The sequence below is a fragment of the Sceloporus undulatus genome, chromosome 4 (assembly GCF_019175285.1).
Source record: "Sceloporus undulatus isolate JIND9_A2432 ecotype Alabama chromosome 4, SceUnd_v1.1, whole genome shotgun sequence".
Taxonomy (NCBI): domain Eukaryota; kingdom Metazoa; phylum Chordata; class Lepidosauria; order Squamata; family Phrynosomatidae; genus Sceloporus; species Sceloporus undulatus.
This window is the reverse complement of record NC_056525.1, coordinates 239164673-239178689: the sequence shown is the minus strand read 5'-3', so window position 1 is coordinate 239178689 and position 14017 is coordinate 239164673. Positions and strand designations below refer to the sequence as shown.

The following is a 14017-nucleotide window of genomic DNA, read 5'->3' as shown; positions in this document are numbered from 1 at the left end:
TTGAGGTGGAACCTTTACATTTAGGAGGCTCCTCCAATGAGCAATGGGGACAGGCTCCTGATTAGACCTCAGTCATTTCCTCAAGTCCATTAACTTAAACATGTTTGCTGTTTCTGGGTGAAGTTGGAAGAAAAAAATGGTTGCTAGAAAATACAACGTTTCAAGTCAGGTCAGAACATCATTTATTGCCCAGTTGAGTCCAAGGTGATCATTGAAGCCCAAGTCGAGTCCAAGTCAATTGACTCAGTCTACATCATGTCAAAACCATGATTGGGGAGCATCATTATTGAGGCGGTGGTTAAAGCCAAAATGTGCCTGCTCTCCAAAAGAAAGAAAGAGGAAATTCCAGACGTTTGGCCAGTTTTCATAATTCGAAGCCAGCAGAATAAACAAAGGGTGCATCTACATCAGGGGTAGGCAACTGCGGCCCGCGGGCGGATGCGGCCCAGCAAGGCCTTGGGACCCGGCCCAGCCATCCTGCCGCCATTCCGCCGGAGCCTTTGCCCTCTCGCATGAGGGCGTGTCTTTGGCCTATCAGGAGGAGGCGGCAAGGGGGGGCAAGCGGCAGCCAGGGAGGCAAGCGGCGGGCAAGGGGGCAATTGTCTATAGAAGCCCCGAAACATGCATTTATATAACATTTTTTAAAAAATCAGCATTTTTTTAGTGTGTCCTCCATTTTTTTAAAAAAGTGTCCTCCATTTGAAATGTTTGTCCCACATTTGTCCCGTTTATTTATTTATTTAATTTTTAAAAGATATTTATTATTTATTTATTTATTGGCTTCCGCCCCCAGTTGTCTGAGGGACAGCAACCCGGCCCCCGGCTCAAAAAGGTTGCCTACCCCTGATCTACATCATAGAAAAATGTAGTCTGACACCAGTTTAATCCTCAAATTCTGGGATTTGTACTTATGAGGTACTGTACCCACCACTCTCTGGCAGAGAAGCTGTAATATTTTGAAAAACATAGGTGACCTTGAAAGTGACTACTTGCAAGTAATGAGTTATGTAACGTGTGTGTGTGTGTGTTGTGTGCATAGAATCATAGAGTTGGAAGAGACCACAAGGGCCATCCAGTCCCCCGCCATGCAGGAACTCTCAATCAAAGCAGCCAGACAGATGGCCTCCAGCCTCTGCTTAAAGACCTCCAAGGAAGGAGACTCCACTCCACCTGAGGAGTGAGTTCAACTGTCGAACAGCCCTTACGGTCAGGAGTTTCTTCTTAATGTTGAGGTGGAACTCTTTCCTGCAGCTTGCACCATTGCTCTGGGTCCTGTTCTCGGAGCAGCAGAAAACAAGCTTGTTCCCTCCTCAATATGACATCCCTTCAAATATTTAAACAGGCATCATATCACCTTTAACCTTCTCTTCTCCAGGCTAAACATCCCCAGCTCCCTGAGTCCTTCCTCATAGGGCATGGTTTCCAGACCTTTCACCATTTTAGTCGCCCTCTTTTCTCCACACCTTTTTGAATTGTGGGTGCCCAGAACTGGACACAATATTCCAGGGGGCCTGAGCAGAATAGAGTGGTACTATTACTTCCCTACACTAACAGTCAGCCCTTCTTATACACATATTTTTTTTATACATGGATCAGGCATCCACGGTTTGAAAATGTTCCAAAAAAGTATAAATTTCAAATATCAAACCTGATTTTCCATTTTTTATAAGGGACACATTTTGCTATGTCATTAATTTAATGGGACTTGAGCATCCACGGATTTTGTTACCACAGGGGATCTTGGAACCAAACCCCACGGATAACAAGGGTCCACTGTACTTCTATTGATGCAGCCAATGTAGCATTGGCCTTTTTAGCTCCCGCATCTACTGTGACTCATGTTCAACTGTTGTCTACTTGGACTCCTTGCGCCTGCAAGTTTGTTTCCGACTATAGCGACTGTATCACAAGGTTTTCATGGCAAGGCGAAGGCTCATGGTCGGCATCCATAGATTTTTGGGGGTTTTTTGGGCTATGTGGCGATGTTCTAGAAGCTTTATTCCTGATGATTTGCCTGCACTGTGGCTGGCATCTTGAAGACAGAACATGGCCACAGAGCCCAACCCCCCCCCCCCCCCACAAAAAACCTTATGGCAAGTTCTTCAGGAGCGTTTGGTGTTGCCATACTCTGAGGCGAGAGAGTTGACTTGCCCAAGGTCACCCAGTGTGTGTTTTCGCAGTTTGGGGGCGATTCGAACCCTGGTCCAGTGTCACCAGCTGCAATTGAAAGAACCTACTGTTCCCAAGCAGTATGTATGCAATGGGATTTTGTCAATCTTTTGAGACTTAACTGAAAGCATGAAGTTGGCAGACGAGCTTCATAGACTCGACCTTACTTCCTCAGATGCACGTTTAAATATCATTGCACAATAACATCATCATGATTCCATTCACTGCTGTGGTCCAGCCTACTATGGAATCCTGGGATTTTGTAGTTTCACAAGGACGAATCCAGGATCCCACAGCAGTCAATGGAACACAGTGACATAACTGTGCAGTGATATAAAACTTGCCTCTGAGGAAGTAGGCTGAAAGAGTGGGGGATCACCCCCAAAACTACAAACTGCAACTCCCAGAATTCCATAGCCTTGAGCCAGGGCAATTTAAACAAAATATAGATCAAGGCAAGCGTTCGCTTTGATACCGGAATTTCTTTAAGGGCAGCCTCGGACTTCGGTGCCGTAACTCTTTGGTCCGAGGCCCCGCCCCTTTCCCAAGGATGAATACTATAGAAAGAACATGGCCGCCGGCTTGGCCCCGCCTCCTGGTTGCCTAGGCAACCCAGGAGCCGCGTCGGTTAATGGCGGTTGGGAGAGATCTCTGAGGAAGGAGGACGCCTCCTCTGGGCCTCAATGGCGCGGAGTGGTGAGCCTTCTTTGCCTTCTTTCTCTGTCTGAGAGTTCTTTGGGAGCCTAGAATAGAGAGGGAAAAATATACTACCCTCTTCCACCTTTTCTCCTGCTCTCATGACCCAACACACTTGTCTCCAGAGCATGGTGCAGAGGGCACTGGCCAAACCCTCAAAGGAGTCCCCTTTTTTGCTCTTTTGCGGGAATAACCCACTCTGACGCCGCTTTAACTGCCATGGCTCAGTGCTAGGGAACCTGGGAATTTACACAGCGCTGTACATACAATCTTTTTTAATTATATATATATATAAATAATATATATATAAATAATAATATAACATATATATATAAATATTAATAATATAAATACAATACAATAAAAATAATAATATAATGTAAATATATAAAATAATACATAGTATAATAATAATAATAATATGTATATATGCATTAATAATAATATATATATTATAATACTCTATAATATAATAGATAATGATATCTATCAATCTATCTATGTCTAATATAATATAGAATAATGTTAATACATAATATAGATTATAGGTATATATAAATATAGAATACGCGGGCCGCATCATACGGGCGCGCTTTACGCGGCTTGAGCATACGGCTCAAGCCGCGGGGCGCGCGGGGGCGGTGGCGTCCCATTCATTAATGGGGCGCACGCCCATTGCGCCCCGTGCGCCACCGCACCGCCATGCATGAGCCCTGTGTTCCAAAGGGGCTTGAGCATTGGTGGAAATCGCCTTACACGGAGGAATCCGGAACGGATCCCCTGTAAGGCGAAGACCCACTGTATATAGAATGAATAATATATATATAATGTATATATATAATAGCATAATATAATATAAGATATACAGAATATATATATACGTAATGCAATATATAAGTAATCTCTATCATATATATATATATATGTATGTGTGGTGTGGTGTTGTGTGTAAATATTAAAATAAAATAATAATTAATAAAATATAAATAATAGAAATATTCTGCTGTGCAAAGCAGCCTGGCGAATCATAAACATTCTTGAGCTACTTGGACAAAAGGCAGAAAGTAATGGTTCAACATACATTCTAAATACAATACACACACACACACAAACAATATATATATATTATTGTATATTATTATATATTACAACCACAGTTGCTGGGTATAAGCGGTGTCAAACTGGATTATTTCTGCAGTACAGATGAATCCTAGGCAACCTTGACCTGGGTGAATCATGAACATTTTAATAATAATAATAATAATAATAATAATAATAATAATAATAAATTTAATTTTTATCCCGGCTTTCCAATGGATCGAGGTGGGTAACAACAGTAAGAACATTGCAATAATAAAAACAGTAATAAAATACAACATCAGCATTATAAAATCATGTTAAAATCACTAAAACATCATTGAGCTAACCTTCGGCTATGTACCTTCAGAGGGGTTTTGCCACTGCCATCCTCTGAGGCTGAGAGAGTGTGACTTCCCTAAAGTCACCCAGTGGGTTTCTATGGCCAAGCTGGGATTTGAACCTTGGTCTCCAGAGCTGTAGTCAAACGCTCAAATCACGACACTATACTGGCTTACATACCAGTGATATGCAAACTTTCCCAACAAAGTGCTTATGTTTTATATATAGAGAGAGAGAAAGAGAGAAAGAAAGAGAGAGAGCACAATAGATAATGCATGCCAAAATACTCAGTGAGACATTATGTAGCAAAGCATCTCCAGATGTTTGCTCATTTTGTAATTCACACGTTTCTCATTTGAATTTGCTTTTGTGAACAGCCTGCAAGGATAGACTACTGTATAGAATGCTCATTTCTATCTTGTATGTATTTCTAAGCAAACGGATGATGCAGCTCCTCTTTCGGGAAGAAATGGCTTCAAGTGCTGTCCTCTTTTTCTGCAGTCACAGAAGAACTTGTTAGGCAACGGGCCGAGCACAACAACTGTGAGATCTTCTCCTTGGAGGAAATTTCCTTGCACCAGCAGAACATAGAGAAAATAGAACATCTTGACAAATGGTGCCGGGATTTAAAAATCCTCTATCTTCAAAACAATCTGATCCCCAAAATTGGTAAGCATACTTGTTTATGAACTGAACTGAAATAATTTATCTTTCCACATACAGAAAATGGTCTTAAGGATGGGTTGGGCAACTGTGGCGGGTTTGGGAGCCATCTTTCTATCCATGGCAACACTCTCTAGGCCGTCACTCCAGTCCAAAACACGCTGCAGAAATAATCCAATTTGTGACCGCTTTAACTGCTTTTGCTCGGTGCTAGGGAATCCTGGGAACTGTTATTTATTGTGGCACCAGAGCTCTCTGACAGAGAAGGTTAAACATCTCACAAAACTGCAGTTCCAAGAATTCTCTAGCATTGAGCCAGGGCAGTTAAGGCGGTCTCATACGGGATTATTTCTGCCGTGTGTTTTGGATCTTACACTACTTAAATTGCCCCAACAAAAAGACGGGGGCAAGTGGCCGGACGTCTTTACAAATGTGCATTTTTTTTTTTAAAAAAAAGGTCTTGCTACTGAAAAGGGGGAAAATGTTTTCTGAATAGCTTGAGGGCATGTGAAACTAGACTCAACAGCTCTCAAAACCTTTTGCAAGAATTTAGAATCTGGAATAATGATGATAATGATGATGATGATAATAATAATAACAATAATAATAATAATACAGTTTCCATGTAATAATGTATTAGGGAAGGCCTTTCCATGTTTGCCTTTGTCTTTTCCAGTCACTATTCAGTGTTGTCTTTTCTTCTGACCATTTCTTCCCAGGCAACAGCTCCTATGAGGACTACAGAAATAAGAGAATAAGGCTAAGCTCCTGGAAGTGGAACTCTGTCTTGCTGGAGACAGACAAGAGCCTGAGTTATATCTTGTTATATCTTGTTTCCATGATTTAGTTCAGTGAGGCAGCCAATAATAAGATCTACTTTCAGGGTTATAGGGCTGGTGGGAAGACAGTTTCTCTAATCCTGCTGCTGAGATCCAGAAGTCTCATTCTTAGAAGAGCTATTGCTCTCGCAATCCCCAGTTAACCTTTGGACAAAATTCAGATACCAATCCTCTGTGTTTTAAAACTGTAGCGATTAATAGTTTGATTTAATCCACTGAAACCTTGCAAGGTATAGGCATCTCTTCACTTGAGCTTTTGGAGAAGAAATGTACTTAATGCAAATCTTTGTTTAATTGTAGTTTGCTTTTTCCAACATGGAGATTTTGAGTTCAGTTCACAAGCTGTAATTTTGCTGAACACAGTGCTATGCTACTTTTAGTATTTAAAAAAATCATTTTCTGTTTGTCTTAATTTCTGTGCGGTTGGTAATTTTTTAAAGGATTAAGTTGTGTACAAATTTGAAAATGCTAAGACTGTCCTTGCAAATTGGCACCTATAATCATTCTCTTTCAGAAAATGTGAGCAGATTGAAGAAGCTTGAATATTTGAATTTAGCTTTAAACAACATTGAAAAAATTGAAAATTTGGGAGGTAAGTTTTCTGTTGTATAAAGAAAGCTTCTATTAGATATGCTATACTTGTTAGTGCAGAAAGTATATACATGGTCTACATCCAGTGTTATATTACTGGAGGAAAACAGTGCATTGTTTCTTAGTTGCGCAAGGAGTGGTACACTTGTCCTTGTCCCTCGGCAATCTGTCTTTTGTGAAACTAGTCTGACTACTGGTTGCACAACTGGAAACTGTGATAGTTTCTTCTTAATGTCTAGATGAGTCCATGGTGGATAAAGTGTAGCATATAGGCTTCATGCAGGGACTTGCTCCTTTGTATATACGTGCCACTCCAGCCCCCATTGCATTAAAAATCATCCGTAAAAAGTGTTGGACTGCTCCCTGGAGTAGCATTATACCTTAAAACATCTCTAACCTCATCACCACCACCTTTCCTGAAAATCATCTGAAGAAAACAAGTTGAAGAAACAGGAAGTGTCTTTGTAATCTTCCTTCCTCTGTCCTTGCTATTGGTGAATTATCTTGCCAACTACTCTAGTAATCTGTGCTCAGTAACCAGTCTTTACAAAGCAATGTACTGATTCTGCCCTGCAGAACTAAATGATGGAAAGGGAGTCTGGGATCAGTTTTCCTATTTTTATTGTGCAGTGAGGGCAAAAGGAATTGAAGTTCCAGATTATTTGAGGATCTGAAAATTGAGGATCTTATAAGGCTATTCCTTTGCAATACAGTACATGATCTCTTTTCATGAATCACATGATTTTATATATATTACTGTGTATACTCATGTATAGGTCTAGAAATGTAAATTAAATAGTTGGCCCCAAAAACTTGAATTGATTTATCCACGGGTCAATGTAAGTACTATATTTTAACACATGTGTGTGTGTGTGTGTGTGTGTGTGTTGCCCAGTGTAAGGCAAGAGCATAATCTGTCCTAGAAGCACCAACTCCCCTCTACTTTCTCATCCATCCAGCCTTTAGTGTGAATACAAACAGTTATGTCTGCTGGGATTTTGCAAGTTTTTTGGAATTGTTTTCCTTTGCTTAATATTTTAGATGATTTGTTACATGCCTCTACGTTTTACCCTCAATTTATACATAGGTCACATCAAAATCCATAATTTTGGCCTCAAAACCTGTCCTCAACTTATACATTAAGTCGATTTATAGTCGAGTAAATATGGTATTTTTTTCCCAGTAAGTAAAATATTTTAAATGTTTTTTTCTTGGCCTCTGAGGTTTCTTTTCTTGTAACAAGTATTTGTATCCACATATAAACTTACACAATGTAAATGTAAAACACAGAATATAATTGGTAATTAAAACTATGAATCTAATTTGTCATAAGGAGCATGTTCTAATAGGATAGATAGAGATAAAGGAAAAAAGCAACCAACAGCTAAACAGCTAGGTAGTGGAGAAGAATGAATAGCACTTCTCAGACCATACAGAGAGGGATCTGATTAAAATCAGAAGGAAATCTTCCAATTCTCTCATTGCCATAAAGAAGCATTTCCTTAAAGAGGTACTCTGTTTTGTTATTTAGGACAAAGCAGAGTACCCAATGGCGTGATGGCAAACCATACTTCCAAGTTATTATTTATATATTAATTTATTTATTACGATCAACTGATCAAACATTACTTCCAAGTCGAATTAGCTTACTATGACTTAGCATTAGGAAATAATTACCCAAAGTATACTGCATACATAGGTTCATGTTTACACATTTCAGAGGAACCTCGTGTTTAATTAAATCTCTTGTTTGATACAAGAAACAAAACAAACTTTAATCAGTTTTTCCCCATCCCAGGGTATAAATTCAATAAATAAATAAATAAATAAAGTAGATATCAGTTATTCTTTTATCATCTGAAATTTCTGTTCATAAAATAGAAGTAGTTGTGATAGGGGCCCAAGTTGACACTGAGATAAATATGTGTTCTCATCAAAGGCAAAATTAATAATGACATTATTTTAAATCATCTCCAACAGGTTGTGAAGACTTGCAGAAGCTAGACCTGACAGCTAATTTCATTGGCGAATTGTCCAGTATCAAAGACTTGAAAAATAATGTCCATCTTAGAGAGCTCTTCCTCACAGGCAACCCATGTACTGATTTTGAAGGTTATAGACAGTTTGTGGTTTCTACTCTTCATCAGCTCAGGGTATGTTGAAGTTGAAATATAGCTGAAAACCCATGCTAACAATAATTATTCTCAAAGATATTGCTGAATTCTTTCTCCCTCCTTTTCTACTTTTTGGAGAGGAGGGAAGGAGAAAGGAAACATAATGGCTATTGAATTACTTTAAAAAATAATTTTCAAGGATCAGGAATTACTATTTAAAGCATTAATGCATACTACAGATAAGCATATTATCATGTAATGCAATTAGGGTGCAACATTTAATTGATTTATCTGTTAGCTTCATGCATTAAGAAACTTTTGGGCTACAAGCATATATATATATATATTTGGGACTAAGCCCGTTAAAATCATTGTGGCTTATTTCTGAGCACATAACTAAAAACACCGAAGAACCAAAAAACTCAACTAGAAATGTGCTTCTGATTAATAGGCAGCAGATTTCTATATTGATATGTGTACATATGGCCCTGCGTATTTACAGATTCAGCCATCCATGGCTTGAAAATATATATTCTTTTAAAATTCCAAAAGAGAAACTTTTTGGTTTTGCTGTTTCATATAAGGGACACCAATTTACTACCAAATTATATGTAATTGGACTTGAGAATCCACAGATTTTGGTATCCACAAGTGGTCCTGTAACCAAACACCAATGGATACCAAAATCCCACTGTATATGCTCAAATATGTATAGATATGCACTTCCTGAAAGAGGAATTCTTTTTTGACTGACCACATTTATTGATTGCAAGACCCTCAAATAAATTAATCTGATGTCTACTTGGCATGGTGGAGAAAGGGAACAGGCAAAGGCCAATATTATGTTCACCTTGTTGACAAGTGGCTAACTCACTTTTGATTTAGAAGATGTAGAATGTTCCTAGAAAAGAGCAATCAGGTTGGTGAAGCCTCTTGAAACCAAGAACTACTTAAGACACAAGCACTAAACCATTTTACCATATGCATGCAAAATGGTTATTGGAAGTTTTTATAGTTTTACACTGAGAGTAATTTAATGGCATTACTTAATATGGTGTGTGTTTATTGAGCTTTTACTTCATTTTTATTTTCTTCCTCTAAGGTTTTGGATGGCAGAGAAATAGAGCGTTCAGAGAGGATTCAGGCTTTACAAAACTATGCTGAGGTAGAAAAACAAATCCAAAAACAGGAACAAGCCTATCTTCTTAAAAGAAGAGAAGAAAAAGAAGAGGCTGAAAGACGGATGCAAGAGAAGGAGAAGCAAAAGAAACGTAATTTAGGATTTAATGGACGATGGTACACTGATATCAATGCCACAAAGTAAGTGCATACATCTGGTTGTTTTGTAGTCTCCTTTTGATAAGAGTTATTTCCCTCTGTGCTAGAAAAAAAACTGCTTTGTATATGACTAACATAAGGTTGTATTACCTTTATGGGTATCACACATTTCTCTAGGTTGGAAGTCTGTTACAGCTGTAGTGTAAAACCTGTTGTGCAAATGGTTGTGCTTTCTCAGAGGTTGTGTAGCTGCTGTCCCTAGTATAGCCAGTTGTTCGTATGCACAAACTCCTGCTTCTCATTTATGGTTTGATGTGTGGGTAGCTAAATGACCATTCTGCAAACTGATCTCAAGGCCATGGTGCCTGTTATGCAGTCTTTTGCATTATTATGGAATCCAGCATTACAACATGGATGTATATTACTGTCTGTACTAAATGGGTGTAAATTCTTAGTTTAAATCAGATGGGACTTTGTGTGTGACTTATTTTATTATTTATTTTATTTATTTATTTCATTTCTATGCTGCCTTTCTCCCAGGAAGGGATCCAGGGCAGCTTACAAGATAACAAGTAATCATTTTTTCTAGACTAGGGATGAAAAATAACAATAGCAGCAAAGGACGTTGGCTGTATATTTCTTCTGAAGTTGCAAAACCTAGACATGTTGCTTTTTTTTAAAAAAAAAGGGAGGTTGAGATTATTCAAACACAAAAGTCCCATCTGATTTAGGCTAAGAGTTTACACCCATTTAGCACAACAAGCTCTTGCAGCAATCGCTGACAGTCAGTCCATTTCCAAGCACAATTCAAAGTGGTGGTATCTGCCCTTTTAAACTATACATGATTAGTGACTTGTATAGCTAAAGGAGTCCTTGCTGCAGTATCAGCTTTCAACATACATCGATCCTTTCTTGATGTTCCACCACTATCTGTGGGAGGGGAGCAAATGAAGATATAGACTTCTTAGTAGTGGAACCAAAGAGGTTTGCCTGGCACCCACATCACTGTCCTTTCGGTATTGGGTGAAAACATTTTTGTAACACTCTAAAACATGCAGAAAGGAGCTCCAGTAGATTTTCAAACTGTTGTGTTCCATATTTACTATGTCATAAATGCACGTAATATGTATTTAATTCCATGAACCAGCTCTCGTATTTCAGGGCTTGTTTATGTTTTTCCTCCCATTTTTACCTGTCAGTCCTGCCTGCATAAGTTATTCTTTCTTCATGGGCTATGCTAAACTAATGCCAAGATGGTTTATAATATTTGCCTAGAATACTGAATATATTTATTTGTACCAAGGAATAGCACTTGCCTAAGGGCCAGTACAGACCTGAACTAAAAGCCACCTCCTGGGTGGCTTGGGAGCATGGCATGCACATGCCACATGCCCCCATGACACCCTGATGGCACCCAGAGTGGCCGCAAATCAGCTGGTTTCCAGACTTCTTGAGAGTGTGGCAGTTTCACACTGCCTCAACATCTTGCAAAGGTTTTAAGCAGAGAGAGGGAGAGAAAGTCAAAGCTCACCAACAAGGACGTAGCTAGAGGGGGGGGTTTGGGGGGTCTGGTCCCCCCCTTCAGGCCTGGGGGCATTCAAGCTCCTTCCTCCCCCCCTCCTCCTCTCCATTAAAACCACGGAGCTCGGAGAGGGAAAGGGGGAAAGACAAAGCAAGCTCTTTCCCTTTCGTTTCCATAGGAGTCTGGCTTCCACTCCAACTCTGCAACTTGAGTACAGTGGTACCCCGGGATACGAATGTGCCGCCTTACGAAATTTCCGGGTTACGAAAAAAATCTATTTAAAAAAACTGTTCCGGGTTACGAATGTTTTTTCGGGTTACGAAAAAATTTTTGGTGCTTTTCGGCGCTATTTCGCACCAAATCGCGGCTTTTCCCCATTAGCGCCTATGGCTTTTTCGGCTTACGAAGCCTTTCGGGTTACGAAAGCGGCGGCGGAACGAATTATTTTCGTAACCCGGGGTACCACTGTACTTTATCATACTAGGCTGTTGTAGAGTGATTGCCATGGCAACGTGCTGTGGGATTATGGGTGTTGTAGTTCAGTGACCTCCCCCATCTCTCTACCTCTGGCTGAGCTTTCCAAATGCCCCTCACCAAACTGCAAAGCCCACAATTCTATAGCATGGGGAAATCTACACTGTTGATATAATACCCTTTGACACCACTTTAAGTGTTGTTAATTCGGTGGATCCTGGGATGTTGTTGTTTAAAAAAAAAAAATTTTTACAAAGCATTTTTTTTTCCTTTCTAAAAGAGTACTGGTGCCTCACAAAACTACAAATCCCAGGGGTTTGGGGTTGTTTTTTTAGTAGCCCTGGAAGTTAAAAGTGGTGTCAACTGCATTTTTCTACAATGTAGTAGCTCACAGTGTTGCCACTGCAAAATTAAAACAGAATTAGTTCCATTACAGTGCATTGTGATCTGGTGGTTGTGTTGTTCTGTGCCTTCAAGCCCTTTCCAACTATGGCAACCCTAAAATGAACCTATCCTGGGTTTTCTTGGCAAGATTTGTTCAGAAGAGCTGTGCCATTGCCTTCCTCTGACTGAGAGAGTGGTGACTTACCCACAAGGTCACACACTGGGTTTCATGGCTGAGGTGGAAATCAAACCCTGGTCTCCAGACTTCAGAGTCATAGTCCAACACTCAAACCACTACAAAAATTTTACCTTGTGGGTCTTACATGACAAATACCAAAACCCATACATTTGCAGTAACTTTATAAGCCAACCGCAGCAAAACTACTTGGAGACTGCCCTGGCTGGCTCAGTGAGGGAATTCTGGGAACTGTATGGTACAAACACACACTGCAGCCAGGAATTCCACTTGTGACATACACTTTCCCTCTTCATCCCTTGCCTGTTGGACTGTCTTGTTTATGTTTTAATGATATCCAGTGCATTATTGCTGACCTGCATGTTTGTTGCATAACCACATCGTATGTTTTTCTCTGAGCGATGTGATATTAAAATAGTTTAACAGTTTTATATTGAGTGTTCAAGATGGATGTGTGTTGGATCAGAAGAAAATAAGTTCTGACAGCAAACTAAAAGAGGTAGCACATTAAATGTATCACAACTTCATTATAGGAAAAGAAGTGAAAGTTGTCAAATTGGCATATAGAAATAAAATTATTTGTAGTGGAAGAATTATATTTAATCTTTTGAAGTCTTTTAAACTGTACTCACAAATTACAATAAAAGTGTAAAACTATAGTGTAATAAAATATACTGGTTTGTCACAGGGTCAATGAGAGGCTAAGTTAGTTTTACGTTTTAATATACAGTCCGTCCTTGCCTTACGTGGGGGATCCATCCGGATCCCGCCGCGTAAGGCGAATTCCGCCTATGCTCGAGCCCCATTGGAAACAATGGGGCTCATGCGCGGCGGCACGGAGCGCGCGGGGCGCAACAGGCGTGCACGCCCATTCAATTGAATGGGACGCGCCGCCCTTCCACCCCGTGCATGCCCTGCGGCTTGAGCGCATATACTCAGGGCTGCGTATGGTGCGCCCGCGTATGCACGGCGCGCTGATAATAATACAGTGGTACCTCGGATACGAAATACCAGGTTACGAAATTTTCGGATACGAAAAAATCCCTAGGGAATCATTGTCCGGGTTACGAATGTTTTTTTTCGGTTACAAAAAACTTTGGTGCTTTTTCGGCTTTTTCGCACGGAATCGCGGCTTTTCCCCATTAGCGCACTTGGCAATTCGGCTTACGAAGGCTTTGCGGTACGAAAGCGGCCGCGGAACGAATAATTTCGTAACCCAGGCACCACTGTACTCTGAATAAAGCATTACATTGTTCAGGGACATAGCTGGACCCCCCTTCCATCGAAAAATGAATGATGTGTGCTGCGCCGCCCACACCCAAGCCCCATATAATGGGGCACTTAGTCTGGACCCCCCCTTCCTAAAATCCTGGCTACGTCCCTGTCACCAAGGTATCAGTAAAAGTAGAGATAGTCTAGTCCAGTCTGGGTCATTCACAAGACAGTATCAGTCCAGGAAAGCAGCCCAAAGGATAATCTACAAGAATAGTCAGAGTCTAAACAAGGCCTCAAGGCAACGAGCAATAATCAAAGAAAGGCACCAGCATGGCTTTTTACGAAAGAAAAAATGATGTCAGCCCTACTGCAGTGAGGAAGTGCTAGGTTATTATAGTCTGTCTGGGTCTCACAGTTGCTCCCTTTTGCAGTATGCTTATTTAAAACACTAAAAATG

The 14017-nt window shown here is 40.2% G+C and overlaps 1 protein-coding gene across 1 annotated transcript in view; it reads left to right on the top strand.

Moving 5' to 3' along the window:
* The first annotated feature begins 2723 nt into the window (after positions 1–2723).
* Positions 2724–14017, top strand: part of DNAAF11 (dynein axonemal assembly factor 11) — a 40269-nt gene continuing 28975 nt past the window's right edge. The window contains 5 exon segments of the mRNA XM_042464470.1: positions 2724–2862; positions 4786–4953; positions 6301–6378; positions 8358–8530; positions 9594–9811. Of these exon segments, the coding sequence (XP_042320404.1) occupies positions 2853–2862; positions 4786–4953; positions 6301–6378; positions 8358–8530; positions 9594–9811 (647 nt within the window). The 5' untranslated portion in view covers positions 2724–2852.